The sequence below is a fragment of the Coccinella septempunctata genome, chromosome 1, assembly GCF_907165205.1.
Source record: "Coccinella septempunctata chromosome 1, icCocSept1.1, whole genome shotgun sequence".
NCBI classification, from domain to species: Eukaryota; Metazoa; Arthropoda; class Insecta; order Coleoptera; family Coccinellidae; genus Coccinella; species Coccinella septempunctata.
This window is the reverse complement of record NC_058189.1, coordinates 70,523,525-70,538,953: the sequence shown is the minus strand read 5'-3', so window position 1 is coordinate 70,538,953 and position 15,429 is coordinate 70,523,525. Positions and strand designations below refer to the sequence as shown.

The following is a 15,429-nucleotide window of genomic DNA, read 5'->3' as shown; positions in this document are numbered from 1 at the left end:
TCGTAGAAATGTACCCAAGTCTCATCCATAGAAACAATTCGGTTTAAGAAGTCTACATTGTTTTCAAATCGAGCATAGATCGAACGCGATGCTTCTACCCTTGCCAGCTCTTGGTCAACATTCAAACATTTGGGGATCCATTTTGAAGCAATTTGACATTGATCACCAAGGGTATAAAGCATATCTTCGTAAATCTGCTTACCTCTTAACCCTTTTAAATAAAGGTACTCGATGATGGCTCGATAATCGATACAATTTCGGTGGACATCTTCTTTCTTTCAATTTATTGCGTAACTCTGGTTTACTTTTTTGACCTCAAACTTCACACTGACAAACTTCACGTCTGAAATTTCCTCCTGAAATGGGAGTCGACAGAATTGCTAGTCTCCAGTCTTCCCAGCCTTAGGCTCAGAGGGTATTAGGTTTTCTAGATCTATTGTGTCACTTTTATCTGTGCTTCGGCATCGACTGTACAAGGGACAATCAGTTAACCTCAATATATTTCCTAAACATGTGGGCAGTAGATGCACCAGCTGACCAGACTCGATTGTTTCCTCTAAAGGGCCAACTCATTTATCCTTCTGAGGTTTTCATTTAAAGAATCGATCAGCTCTTCGATGAAAATTGGGCGACTGATGTAGGAAGACAACATCCCTCAGCAGATGTGGTACTTGAATGATGATAATGAGGACTGAAGAACACCGCGCTCAGTGTGGAATTGGTGGGAACAGGCTCATGTTCAAGTGAAAATTGAAGAGATGTTGAAGAAACTCTGTTCGCCTAATGCATACAGAGGATGGCTTGTTTCGTTGGCGATACCCGCATTGATAAAGTGAATTCTCGCGAAACACGAGCATCGCATCCCTCACTCCCGCTCGTACGTGTCACCGGCGTCGAGATGATATACGTCCAGGGCGTCGTGACGGTGCAAGACGGCGGTGCACTCTATGAAATTATTAGATATTCGAGTCGGCGACGGCCCTCCGCGCTCCCACGAAAACGGTTGGCGCGCGCGACCTATTTCCTACGAAAATTCCGAATCGATCGGGTCCGTAGGGGCCGCGTGTTCCGTATATCCTTCCGGATGACCTGTAGGCCTATACGGATTCCTTCGCGTGTCTCACGATCGCCTCGGAACGGGTCGCGATGTCATGGCGTTGGATATACTGTGGGTAGATGGATGTTCGTCTAGGACGGCTTTTAAATGCCACTGGTAACTCTGACTGTCTATCGTGGTCTCAACCAACAAAATGAGCAAGAAAACAATGGTTTACACAGGTATGGAGAAGAGAAGCTTCAAAATCACGACCCCAATCTGAAGACCAAGACAGCTTTTTACAAAGCAGTGATCCTCCCAACGATTCTTTACGAAAGCGAAAGCTGGGCGCCCTACAGGCGACATATTAAACAGCTTGAACAAACGCAACAACATCATCTAAGACAGATAATGCACATCAAATGGTTCCACAAAGTTTCGAATGCAGAAGTCTTGCAACGCGCGAGTTGTACAACAATTGAGACACAAGTAACGAGGGCCCGACTCAGATGGAGCGGCCACATTCTGAGGATGCAAGACACAAGACTCCCCAAAATAGCTCTGTATGGCGAATTCACTGAGGGAGCTCGGAAACCAGGAGGCCAGAATAAGCGGTTTAAGGATATACTACATCAATCCCTAAAATCAGTTAATGCCAATCATAACTGGGAACAACTAGCGTTAGACAGGTCACAGTGGAGGTCTTTGGTACAAAGTTATAATGGAGAATCGAGAAGGATACAGCGGCGGCCAGATCTGGTTGGTGACTATCCATGCCCGGAGTGTGGAAGGATCTGTGTAGGTCACGGTTGGGTCTCTTTAGTCACAGGTGGGCACACAGTCGCAACTAGCCCTAAGAAATTACAAGTCTGTTCGCAATTTTTTTTTCTTCTTTTTGTAGATTTATTCCCGGTAACGGGATACAGCGATGAAAATGAATGGAGATTATACAACAAGAAATTGTTCATTGTTAATGTTCCTGCAAACATATTGTTCAAACATATGTTTCAATATCTATAAAATTTTTTGCTTTTCTGTTAAAAAATTAATTTTAAAAATCAGTGCTCAACAACTCTATAATACAGTCCACCTATACCATCAAATTCAGTTAACAATCTTGCCCAGATAGGCATTCTGGAAGAATGCCCGTGATGCCGAATCGATACGCCGGTTGTATAGTTCCGTGTCCAAGTTAGCTCTAGTATTTATGAAGTACACTGCGCAAAAAAATTAACGCACATTCTGAAAATCTCAATTTTAATGAAAGTTAACTCTACAATGACTTTATAACTTATATTTTATGTTCTCTCGGGAAGGTTTTGAACGAAACAAGACACATTACATGGAAGAAAAATTCAGGATTTCACCGAATCTTATGTGAAAGAAGAGAAATGAACAATTATCAAAATACTGAAATGCTGATAAGTGATTTAATACTTGGTATTTCCAACCCTTGCGTTAATTACAGCTCGGCACGACGGTTCATACTCAAAATGAGTGATCTTAAAATGTTCTCATCTAATCCTTCCCAGATTTCTCCGAGTTGGATTCCTAAGTCATTAAGAGTAGCTGGATGATTTTCTGAACTTCACAGCCTTCTATTGGGGTTGTCCCAAACCTGCTCAATCGGATTGAGATCTGGACTTCTTGCTGGCCATTCCATTCGAGAGACTTCAACCTCTTCAAGGTACACCTGAACGATGCGCGCACGATGTGGTCTGGCATTATCGTCCATATAAATGAAATGTTCACCAATGTATGGGGCAAATGGCACTACATGATCTTCAAGAATGTTCCTCATATACTTATCAGCATTCATAGCTCCATTATCAACGACCACTAGGTCTGTGCGCAGTATATTTGAACTGCTCGACCTGTTCTAGAGTTTCATTCTGTTTGAAGGCTTTCCTGGCAGACTTACCACGATTTTGACCCATTTGGGGATATTGAGTCTAAGGCCTAAAGCTCCGTATATATGTTTATAGGTGTCCAACATTATCTGTAGAGAGAGCTGTAGAACAGCTCTGGTGGTGGGCGCAATAGATCATCAGGTCGCAACGCAATTCGTCTTGGAATCTTCATCTAAATCTAAGCAGGTGATATTCGGAGTTGCTGGAAGACGTGCCACAATGAAGACATCAACTAAGTGCCATACGCGAAGCTGACAGAACCGAGCCTTGACAACCTTGAATGGATTCCAAATGGAATTTTGTCGACTTTCTGGTGATCGTATGTTACCATTGAAGATTATTGGACGTCCTCCACCAACCCAAGAGATCCGTTTCCAAATTACGTCCATCACAATTCGCATTTACGTGAATTGGGCTTGCGAATCATCCTAGAAACGTGTGGGTACGTAAAGCGCGCCAAGAATAAACGCTAATAGCTTCCACCCGTTACTCATTATCTACCCGGTGTACAATTATCATCTCGGATGAAGCAACGAACGTTGCTAATAGCGTTCCAATAAGCACTGCCCGCCTCCTAAACGAATTATACGCCTTAACGACAGACCCACGCTGACGGCGCTTCTAGACCGCAATTTCCCCGATTAGGTACGGAAGCGCCACTACCCTCCTATCTGTCCCGGACGTCATCCTCGCCTCCACCTTGACACACAGGTATGTAATATTAAATCATAATCGCCCCGTGGTATCGACGGAGGCGCGCGCGTAACCTGCGACTTATTATTCGATTAAACTCGACGGAGGTAACGACAGAAAGGTGCCCCGGTGAAGACGTCGTCGTCGTCGATATCTGTAGGTGGGCAAGGGAAAGGTCAGGGACAAGGATGGATCAATCGGTCGATGGGAAATGTTTCCTCCTGCGGGACCCATGATTCACGCCGCCTTGGGCGGTTTGGGAGCTTCAGGAAAAACACGTCCGGACAACACCGCTCGGCATTATTTTATGAGGGTGTAAAATACCCAAGGAGGTTCGAATTTTACCGCAAATTGCGACAAGAAGTGTTAGACGGTATGCCTGAGCCTCCTTATGCCATCGCAAGTCTGATAACTGGACACGCTTCTGAAAATTCATCAGGACGCCGAATACTGTCGTTATTTTCAATGACTTCAACATCGAAAATTCTAAATGAAGGGATATAGGGTTTCAGAATTGCTCGCTATAGATTCAGCGTATTCGAATACCTATATTTTCATACTAAACTTCCCAATATCTGACACTGGTTAGGAGAAAATAATCTTTATTGTTTTTCCACTTTTCATTTTCGAGTTGACTTCGAGGAGCTCTATGAAGAGCAATTCTCTATTGAATCATCAACTGTTTGGTTTTCTAGAATCTTCAAAACAAATTCTCTGCACTCCATATCCGAGGACAGTAATAGAACATCCTAATTATTAGACAGAGTAGCAAATAGGTCATTTTAGAGGGGTCTAACCCCTTGCTCATTTTTGACCCAAAAAATCGAGATTTTCGAAATCGAGTTTTTGTGCTAGGTTGGAAGCCTAGGCAACGCTGATTATATAACCGTAAATCCCAATTGGATCAGACGAATATAACAGGAGATATCGCAGATTGAAAATTGCAATTTTTGAAAAATGCCATTTCCAAGATGAAAATCTAAACGAACGGAGATAGGCTTTCGAAATTGCTTGCAATAGATTCAGCGTGTTCGAAAACCCATATTTCCATACCAAAATTCCGAATATCTGGCACTGTATTTAGGTGATTCCATCTTTTTAGAAATTTTTCGATAGTCACCGTTAGAGTAATTTTTATCTCAATAAACATTACCGTAGATGGAAATGTGATACATATTCTGAAAGAGCAACTCTTCTAGTTGAAAATCTGAAGATTTTATCGAGCTCGATGCAGCCGTTCGGTCTTGAAGAATTCTCAAGTGAAATTTGCAATTTTTGAAAAATGCCATTTCCAAGATGAAAATCTAGACGAAGGGAGATAGGCTTTCGAAATTGCTCGCAATGTATTCAGCGTGTTCAGCGAAAACCTATATGTTCATATCAAACTTTCGCATATCTGACGCTGTTTACGAGAAAATCCAATTTTTTGTTTTTCCATTTTTCATTTTCGAGTTGACTTCGAATAGCTCTCTGGAGTGCAATTCTCTATTGAATCATCAACTGTTTGGTTTTCTAGAATCTACAAAACAAGTCCTTTGCCCTCCATATCCTAATGAACTAATAAAACACCCTGCATTTCAGACAGATATACAAATAAGTCATTTTAGGGGGGTCTAACCCCTTGCTCATTTTTGACCCAAAAAATCGAGATTTTCGAAATCGAGTTTTTGTGCTGGGGTGAAAGCCTTGGCAACGCTGATTATAGAACCGAAGATCTCAATTGGATCTGGCAAATATATCCCAGATTAGAACTTGCGATTTTCGAAAAATACCATTTCGAAGATAAAAATCTAAACGAAAGGGGCTAGGCTTCCGAAAATGCTCGCAATAGATTCAGCGTATTCGAAGACCTAAATTTTCAAACCGAACTTTCAGAGAACTGACACTGTTTACGAAAATATAATATATTTTTCCATTTTGAAGGTCGATGTGAAGAAAGGATTTCGCAGTGCAGTTAACCGTAATAGCTGGTCTTGTGCGGCAGTCGTAGCTCTTGCTCTTTCACGCTCATAACTGCACGATGAAGATTCCACGCTGAACTAACTGCACAGCGAAACCCGGGGAAAGTTAGTAATTTCTTGTGCGGTTAAACCTTCGTTCAACAAATACACCAAGTTCAATTTGGAAGGCTTCTAAAAGTATTTTGATCTCGTGACTATCAATTCACAATTGATGCTGCACAACACATGAGGAATATTTTTGAAGTCTCGATAACAAGCATCGTTCGTTTTTCAATCGGAAAACACGAAGCAACACGAACAGTTCGACACATTTCCGAATGTTGAGCGCGAAAAAACGACCCGATTATTTTCTAACTAGGCGTCAGTCAACGTCAGTCTATTTCGGGATGAAATATTTTCGGAGAGCACCGATCCAACCAGGAAGCGTGTTTCGAATGCCGTCAAACTCCCAACTCAATTAGGACCTGATGGGTCTACTGATATCCCAATGTACATTTTCAAAACGACGACTTTATGACTCGAATGCCGTTGTGTTTGTTTTATTCACTTCTCCGAGCCAATTACCGAATTTCGTTGGACTGGAAAATTGCGGCCGTAAAACTGTCGTACGGTATACTGAGAAACATTGAAATTGGCCCATCAGTGGTAGTTGGAAAAGTTTCAACATTTTCAGTATGCGTGTTTTATGGTATACTGCTTCACAAAAGTTGAGAAAGATCAGAGATTTCGAGACTGTTTCGATAGTTTCCATTTTTTCGAATATAACTACACTACAGAGTGAGTCCCTCGTACAAATATTTCAACAGATTATTGAAGTCAAAAGAAACACTTTTTTCCTTTACCATTTTTCCGATTCGGCCCTGGAAGAAGATTAAGTTTTCATAATAAACTATATTCCGAAATTCATTTCATTCGATAAAACCGTTTGTGAGATAGAGCTAAAAATAACATTTTACGACGATATATTGAAAAATTCTTAGCCTACTATAGAACCAAACAAAATTTCAATGTCAAAATTATTTATAACTCAACATATTCTCCTCTTAAGTGGATACATTTATTACAGCGAACCTGCAACGTCTCTAGACCTTTAAAAAAAATATTTCTTCTTGCTCTGCGAACCAGACCTCCACAGCTTTTATTACCTCCTCGTTGGAAGAAAATTTACGACCTTTTAAACTTTTTTTCAGTTGAGGAAAGAGATGATAGTCGGATGGAGCCAAATCTCTTGAATAAGGGGGGTATTCCAATAATTCAAACCCTAAATCACGAAGTTTTTGCATGGCAACATGAGATTTCTGTGCAGGGGCGTTGTCCTGCAAAAACCAAACATTTTTAGATAGCTTTGCGCGTCTTTTCTCTTCAATTTTTTCCCGTAAAGTGGTCAGTAATGTCGAATAGTAAAATCCGGTTATTGTTCTACCCTTATCCAAAAAATCAATCATGATTACTCCATGGCAATCCCAAAAAACTGAAGCAAGAACTTTTCCAGCAGATTTTTGGACACGAAACTTCTTAGGTCTTGGAGAACCAGAGTATCGCCATTTCATCGATCGTTGCTATATTTCTGGATCTTAGAAATGTGCCCATGTCTCATCGATAGTAAAATTTAGTTAAAGAAGTCTACATCGTTTTGAAATCGAGCACAGATCGAACGCGCTGCTTCTACCCTTCCACACTTTTGATCAACATTCAAACATTTGAGGATCCATTTTGCAGCAATTTTTCTCATGTCCAAATTGACGTGAACTATATGATGAACGCGTTCCTATGAAATATTCAGCGCTTCAGTATCCGTTTTAGCCCAATTCGAGGTCTGATAAAAAAAATGTCATGAACTGCATCGATATTTTCGGGGACTGACACAGAAACTGGTCTTCCCGATCGGTCATCATCTTCAATGGAAAATTTACCTCTTTCGAAGCTTGCAGTCCAATTTTTCACGGTCACATACGAAGCACATTGATCACCAAGAGTATTGAGCATATCTTCGTGAATCGATACTCAAATTTTTCGATTTTCACAATTTCGGTGGAAATCATCTCTCTTTCAATTTTTCAATTTATTGCGTAACTCTGGTTTACTTTTTCGTCCTCAAACTTCACACTGACACTTCTAATGAGTTATTGTTCGTTGCTATGGTAACGCAAAATTTTTTTTATGCATGGAACTGGTCTAGGCTTACTAGATATCAATACATCCTCGTATATGGTTTTTCGATAGCCTGTATCTTTTAAACCGAGCCGAATCGGAAAAAGTGTTAGAGAAAAAAAGTGTTAAACCTAGTGTTAAAATATTTGTACGAGTCAAAGGCTCAACCTGTATATGTCATTTGCGCTCGGTGAAATTCGATAATAATGATTCAATCTGAAAAAAATCAGCAATACTCCATTACTCGGTGCTCTTATTTTAATATCAACAGACAGAGGAAAATCTAGAGGTTTTCCTCTGTCCATTTCCATAAACCCGTTCGTAAACCACCTGTGCAAAGGTTTTTAGCAATATCATAATCACACAAAATTTACAAAAACTCACCTTAGCGAAATCGATCTTCAATGTGCAGCATCCTGAGTATATGTCAGCACCATTCAATGCTTCTTTGGCCCTTACTGCTGATTCTACGTTGTCAAATGTGAGGAATGTTAAGGAATAATAACGTGAATGAGTTTTTGGGGAATTCTACCAAGTAGAGCACTTTCAACGTTGCAGTTATACTGAGTCAGTTATGCTTATAAAAACACATGATATCATTTGGGAAAAACCTCCTGTACTGGGCGCATTTCCAAAAGCTTCTTCTCAGAAACAAGGATCAGGTCCAGAAAAAACAAACCTCAATCATTTTGAAAAAAGTTGAATAACTCGTAATTTTCAATGTTACGGTCAAATTTCAACAAAGACATACGTTTTATGTGCTTAAGGCCCGGTACTTTCACCTTCGAATAAATTTTATTCAATGTCAATAAGTATCTGTCAAATAATTTCCTATCTGAAAGATATTTCGGTGCTTTCAGATGAAATTATTTGACGAATAACAATTCTATGAAAGCACGGTACACTACTTTTCACTGATTAATGTAAAATAAGACACCGAATTGTAGAAATGGTCATAATTCCAACTAGATAGCAAATATTTCGTGAAACTCATACAAAGAATAACGATACATCAAGAATTTAAAAAATTCAACCAATAATGACGTACCGACATTCGATCTATGACAAATTTATTCATCGAATAAATCTGTCATTGAAACTTAATAACAAGAGTTTATTTGTCATAGATCGAATGTTTCAATGACAGATTTATTCGATGAATAACACTATCTGAAACTGAAAAGACTGCATTTTAACTTATCCTACGAATAAGACTTATCTATCGAATAAATTTATTTATTCGCACGTGAAAGTACCGGGCCTAATTCTCTCAAGAATACCATTCTCTCTAGATATTCAATTTCAATATTGTTTCGAGAGATGTAGCATCGTTTCTGAGCTGAATTTTGGTGCTCGAATACTAAAAAACATTCAGATCAGCTGTGCAGTCTCGGTTATCGCGTATAGTCTACTTATTATCTTCTATTTTCGTCGAGGACGGGAAGCGACTTCTAAAATTTCAAGGATTCTTTCTTAGGTCAATGGAATAGTGGATTGCGGCAGTTGTTTCTGGCACACGAGGGAATTACAGGATCCGAGAATGCGAAATTTTCAGAAAAGCAACGGAAATAGATTCTCGATCGAATTGAAACAATAAAGATAACCTACCGTTTTCAGTACATTCTCTGGACTTGAATGCACAGTTAAGAGGTGGACCAATTTCAAGAAAACCACTCTTTAACGTTCCCTCAATTCCAATAAACGTAAAACGATGAAAGACCGTTAAAATTTAAAACGATCGTTAAATTACCGACCGGGGACAAATGCTCTGTATTTAAACGTTTCGTGAAAGATCATTTTTTTGCGGGACGCTATTTCAAATATTGCTTTCAAAGGATATTCGACCATAGCTTGGACGCCATTTTTCTTGAATATCACGATCCTCAACACTTGTCCACTGGATTGGCAGATTGTGTGTAGAACGTCCTGAAACAAAACGTTATTTCAATCAAAAGTCCTAGTAGGACCATGGAAAAGCATAAAAAGTCAAGGGGTTTACAGTCTAAACATTTATTCTAGCTAGGGAATATCTCTGATTTCATATACAGGCTGGGAGAAATTAAATGACAGCTTTGTAACCGTATAAGACCTAGAGAAAACCAGATGGCTTGTTTCAGATTGTTACATTGCTCACTATTTTTTTTTCTCATTCTCGATATCAGTGGCTGACTGATAAAGAGAAAGAAACTCTTTGAATTCTTTATTCGGCTAGACGCCGTCGTCGGACATATCCTAGTGTGCGGTCCTAGTAGACGTCGAGTGTAGTAACTTTTACGAGCAGCTCGCTATGATTTATTTTGAGAATTTGTCCGGTATAGAAACTTCAAATATACCGAAAGCGGGGAGCGTGCCCGAGATTTTGATTAAAATCAACTGTGGAACATGTGACGTGCGAAAAGTGGATAAAACGTCCGGGCAGACAGGAGCATTTAATTTGAATTACGACCTGGATTGTCGCGCTAGAAGTATCAAATGCTTTTACGCGGGAAAACAACAACTACCTACGAATACCAACGTTTAACAGTAGGATTTTTTTCAAATACAAGAAGTGAATGCTAGAGACATCATTCATATGGATGAAAAAAAGAATAAATAAATGTTGTGAGTACAACCCAAGAAAAGACAATAAATCTGGAGTCTCTGAAAGAGAGCAACTCTTCTAGTAATAAATCTGAGAATTTCATCCATCTCGGTGCAACCGTTCGGTCTTGACGAATTTTTAACTGAACCCACCATTTTCAGGATTTATCGAAGCTCAGTCTGCGAGTCGTTTTTCTCTCAATAAAAGTGACCGTAGATGGAAATGTAATACATATTCTGAAAGAGCAACTCTTGTAGTAATAAATCTGAGAATTTCATCCATTTCTACACAACCGTTCGGACTTGAGGAAGTTTCAACTGACCCCATCTTTTTGGGAAATTTTCGAAGGTTAACTTTCGAGTAGTTTTTCTTCCAGGAAAATTATCGTAGAACTATATGTGATACATATTCTGGAAGAGCAACTCTTCTCGTAATAAATCTGAGAATTTTATCCATTTCTACACAACTGTTCGGTCTTGAGGAAGTTTCAACTGACCCCATCTTTTTGGGAAATTTTCGAAGGTCAACTTTCGAGTAGTTTTTCTTCCAGGAAAATCATTGAAGAACTATATGTGATACATATTCTGGAAGAGCAACTCTTCTAGTAATAAATCTAAGAAATTCACCCATCTCGGTACAACCGTTCGGTCTTGAGGAAGTTTTAACTGACCCCATCTGTTTCAGGATTTTTCGAAGGTCAGCTTTCGAGTCGTTTATCTCTCAATAAAAGTAACCGTAGATGAAAATGTGATACACATTCTGAAAGAGCAACTCTTCTTGTAATAAATCTGAGAATTTCATCCATCTCGGCGCAACCGTTCGGTCTTGACGAATTTTTAACTGAACCCATATTTTTCAGGATTTTTGGTAGGTCAGCTTGCGAGTAGTTTATCTCTCAATAAAAGTAACCATAGATGGAAATGTGATACATATTCTGAAAAAGCAACTCTTCTAGTAATAAATCTGAGAATTTCATCCATCTCGGTGCAACCGTTCGGTCTTGACGAATTTTCAACTGACCCCAAGTGTGTTCAATGGAAGAACCAGCACAACTTTGATTCACCGTATTCACCGAAAACCCATTTCTCATCTACCGATGTTTATTCAACATCATTAGACATAGTCCGTGACTTTTATTGCGCTACTAAACGTCCCCAATTAGAGTGTGTGCGGATTGATGAGCTGGAAATGCTCGTTTTCTCGTAAAATGCCCATCTGTACAAACAGAAATATTATCGTTCGATGCGGATTCTGTTGGTGTGTATACAACACACGCGTGCATACATCAGTCGCGATCAAAGACGGTCGTCATTAAAACAATCGTCGATTTCGTAAATCTCTAATGAGATCCGAAATTGATCGTTTTTCGGAAACAAACACTTCGATGTTTAATCGTTCGGAAACAGAAAACGTCGTAGTTCAAGTCGAGTGTGAAATTTTATTCATCGCCGAATCACAATGGGACATATAAGAGAAATAGGTGCGATACTAGAATTTTTTTATGAAGTCCCTAGTAGAGAGAGACCCCACTAAACAATCCACGATTGACGCAAAGCCTTTACACACTCCGATGGGACGATAAGAATCAAACGCCCACATGTAATTATTCGGTCTGTGAACGGTCCCAATGTAACCTGCCAAACTTCTACATCGTTACTATCTTGATACCGGGAAATTGCTTATTCACAAATTACCCACATTTTTGTCAGGACCAATTAAAGCGTTCAGTTGTACGTTTCATTATCCTAATTGAACGTAAACATTTTATTAGGTAAAATAGACGCTCGTATGCGAAACGCTCAACGATCTGAATAATGAGGAGCGTAGATGGAATAAAAGTTCGTAGAAAGTACATTTCAATTAACGAAGTTCGAAGGAATCAAGTATAGTATATCTACTATTTTCATCAGAAATGGTTGAAATTTGGAGATTTATTACTATAAAAGAGTTGCTCTTTTGAAATGAGTATCGATTTTAGCTCTACGATAAATTTTTCTGAGAGATACGCGAGTCGAAAGTTAACCTTGCTTCTAATTTGTCGTGGCTGGTATGCTCTACTCATTCAAGAAGAAGTTTAGTAGTAGAAGTAGTATGTGACAGCTAATTTTTCAAACAGCTGGTTCACTGTGCATTCCACTGTCAGTTTTATAGAAGAATATACATGTGAACAATTTTACTGAATAAAAAACCTGAATAGTAACAGAAAACATCAAGAATTACAGTGCTTTCTCCATGATTTGATGATACCAGTCGCTCGTAAATGAGTATAACTCATAAAACTTTTATAATCCATTTATTTGTGTTTACTTCACTTAAGTATTCGGGCTATACATCAGTGCGTGTGACTTATTGGTTTTTTTACAGATATACGAAGTATAATATTGTTCAACAAGCACTGAACTCATTCTGAAGGCAGCATAGAAGATTGGTGTAAAATGGCAATAATAAAATAGCAATACTCTCCATTTTTACTGATTAGCGCAACTTTCAAATTTATGGATTGAACACTCAATTTGCCTAAACTTCGTATTGCTCTATGTTTGATGTTTTTTAACGACCAACAAGGTAATTACTTCGTTACCTCGTGGGATAAATAATGAAAACGAAAACGTAGAGTGTACTTCAGTATAAAATAAGCAGTAGTGAAATGAAGAAAAACACTTACGACTGTGATTGGATACATTGGATTTATGATTGTGAACAGAAGAATGTGATTTGGTTTGCTGGGTTCTTGGCCTTTCCTCCTTGGTTCTTCGTTATTCGTGAAATTTCCCTGGTGAACCTGCAACGAAAGATATTGATTCAATAATATTTCTAGGCATTCCTGTTCTCGAACATCACGTACTATCGAATCATTTTTCGAAGAAATATGGGTTTTATTATTTAGGCCCGGTACTTTCACCTTCGAATAAATTTCATTCACTGTCAATAAGTATCTGTCAAATAATTTCCTATCTGAAGGATACCTTATTTCGGTGCTTTCAGATGAAATTATTTGACGAACATAGACATAGAGACAGTCTCTATGTCTATGTTGACGAATAACAATTCTATGAAAGCACGGTATACTACTTTTCACTGATTAATGTAAAATAATACACCGCATTGTAGAAATTGTCATAATTCCAACTAGAAAACAAATATTTCGTGAAAATCACACAAAGAATAACCATATATCAAGAATCTAATGAATTCAACCAATAATGACGTACCGACATTCGATCTATGATTAAGTTTCAATGACAGATTTATTCGATGAATAACACTATCTGAAAATGAAAAGACTGCAATTTTACTTATCCTAAGAATAAGACTTCTCTATCGAATAGATTTAGTTATCCGCACGTAAAAGTACCGGGACTAAGAATATAATTTTTCGCACACTATATAAGTAGAAAAATTATTAATTCTTTTGAACCTATTCGCACCTGTCTAGTTTCGTTTGGAGGATTTTAGTGTCTTAACTTTACTGTTTTTGGGTTTAAAATGTCTATAATTTTCAGAGGTTTTTAGAAAATCTTTTTCTAAATTCTATAGTAAAAGTTCGCATATCTATGGTACCAATACTGTTTTCAAAGTACCATTTGGGGACTGTCTCTGACTGTTAACAAAAATATACAGAATGAGTCTTTGACTCCTACAAATATTTTAATAGGCGATTCTTGAAGTGAAAAGAAACACTTTTTTCCTTTACCATTTTTTTTTCGAATCGGCTCGGTTTAGAAGATAGAGGCTGTTGAAAACCCTTAAAAAAATGTTATTTTCAGATCTATCTCACGAACGTTTTTATCGAATGAAATGAATTTCGGAATATAGTTTTTCAGTTATTTGATGAATCTTTTACGAATACAAGATATGACCCACGTCTTCCAGTTTTCTCATTATGACCATTACGTACCATAAAAATACCAAAAATTTAAAGAACTCAACTCTTAAAAATAAGTTGGACTATTTAATGAATATTTGAACGTTTTGTGAATTGAAAGTATTCTTCATTATTTCTCGTATAATGCACCGTTTTCGTGTAATTTGATGTTCAAAAAATATGTGTGAAATTTGAAAAATTGGGTACTTTGGCTGAATGCAACTCATGATTCACAGATGTGAAGTGTCACAGATTTAGCTAATTATTCTGAAGGTAATATTGTTTTTCCAGGAGTGGCACAGCTCATTAGGAAAACTTAAAATGGCTTTATCCTTAAATCAGGCCCGAATCGGGAGAAATAGTATAGGAAAAAATGTTTCTTTTGATCTCCTATTGAAATATTTGTAGGGGTTAAAGATTCTCCCTGCATATATAAAAGACAAATTGAATATTGTCGCAAACTATCCATTTACACTTTGTATTTTCATCTCTACACTTGAAATAAGCTCCGATGAGCAGATGAAAATCTGAAATTCCACATCGAACAAGTCCAAATTCAATGGTAACGCTTCAAATACTCGTTCATCTCATTCATCCATATTTTCGACATTAATCCGATTACGGACGGTAACCGAATTTCGGTTAATTGTCGTAAATGACAATTAGCCCCGTTACGAGAGACAAAAAGGTGCAATTTCGGCGTCGTCAGACCGAACAAAAAAAAATTAGGCCTTTACGCTCCGACTGGTAGAGGGATGGCGATTGGTCCCGCACCAACGGTTTTTCCAACGGGAGAGTTTTTTCGGGTAAAACCAATTAGATTAGTCGATCTTCAATGATCGTTATCGTCTCCGAAGGACCTTAAAGCCGTTGCGGAAGGGTGATTTATAAATGCAATGGATCCTACGGTGATATAGAGGTTCCGCAGTAAGATCGAACTTTATCAATGGATTCAAACCTCCAAACCGAGCATCAAATGAACCTCGTCGACAAACAAACAAGGAAGACTCGAATTTCCACCATTCGTACTTAAGAGTACTGGCAACGAGAAAAAAAAACAATTTGGCAGCTTACAATTAGTATTTATAAAGAAGAATAACGAAGATAGATCACTTGGATTCTCAATAACAAGCCTTTCTAATGTAAGCTAGTAATAGTTACTTTCCAAAATAGAATATGAAGAACGAAACTTATGTGAATCGCCCAGTATCTCACCATCGTGTAGAATCACC

At 38.3% G+C, this 15,429-nt stretch overlaps 1 protein-coding gene across 1 annotated transcript in view; it reads right to left on the bottom strand.

The window, feature by feature from the left end:
- Positions 1-15,429, bottom strand: part of LOC123318664 (heterogeneous nuclear ribonucleoprotein L) — a 132,266-nt gene that overhangs the window by 115,448 nt on the left and 1,389 nt on the right. The window contains exons 2-4 of the mRNA XM_044905352.1: positions 12,998-13,114; positions 9,592-9,677; positions 8,136-8,232 (exon numbers count right to left, since the gene is read on the bottom strand). Coding sequence (XP_044761287.1) covers positions 8,136-8,232; positions 9,592-9,677; positions 12,998-13,114 — 300 coding nt within the window. The remainder of the gene's footprint in view (positions 1-8,135; positions 8,233-9,591; positions 9,678-12,997; positions 13,115-15,429) is intronic.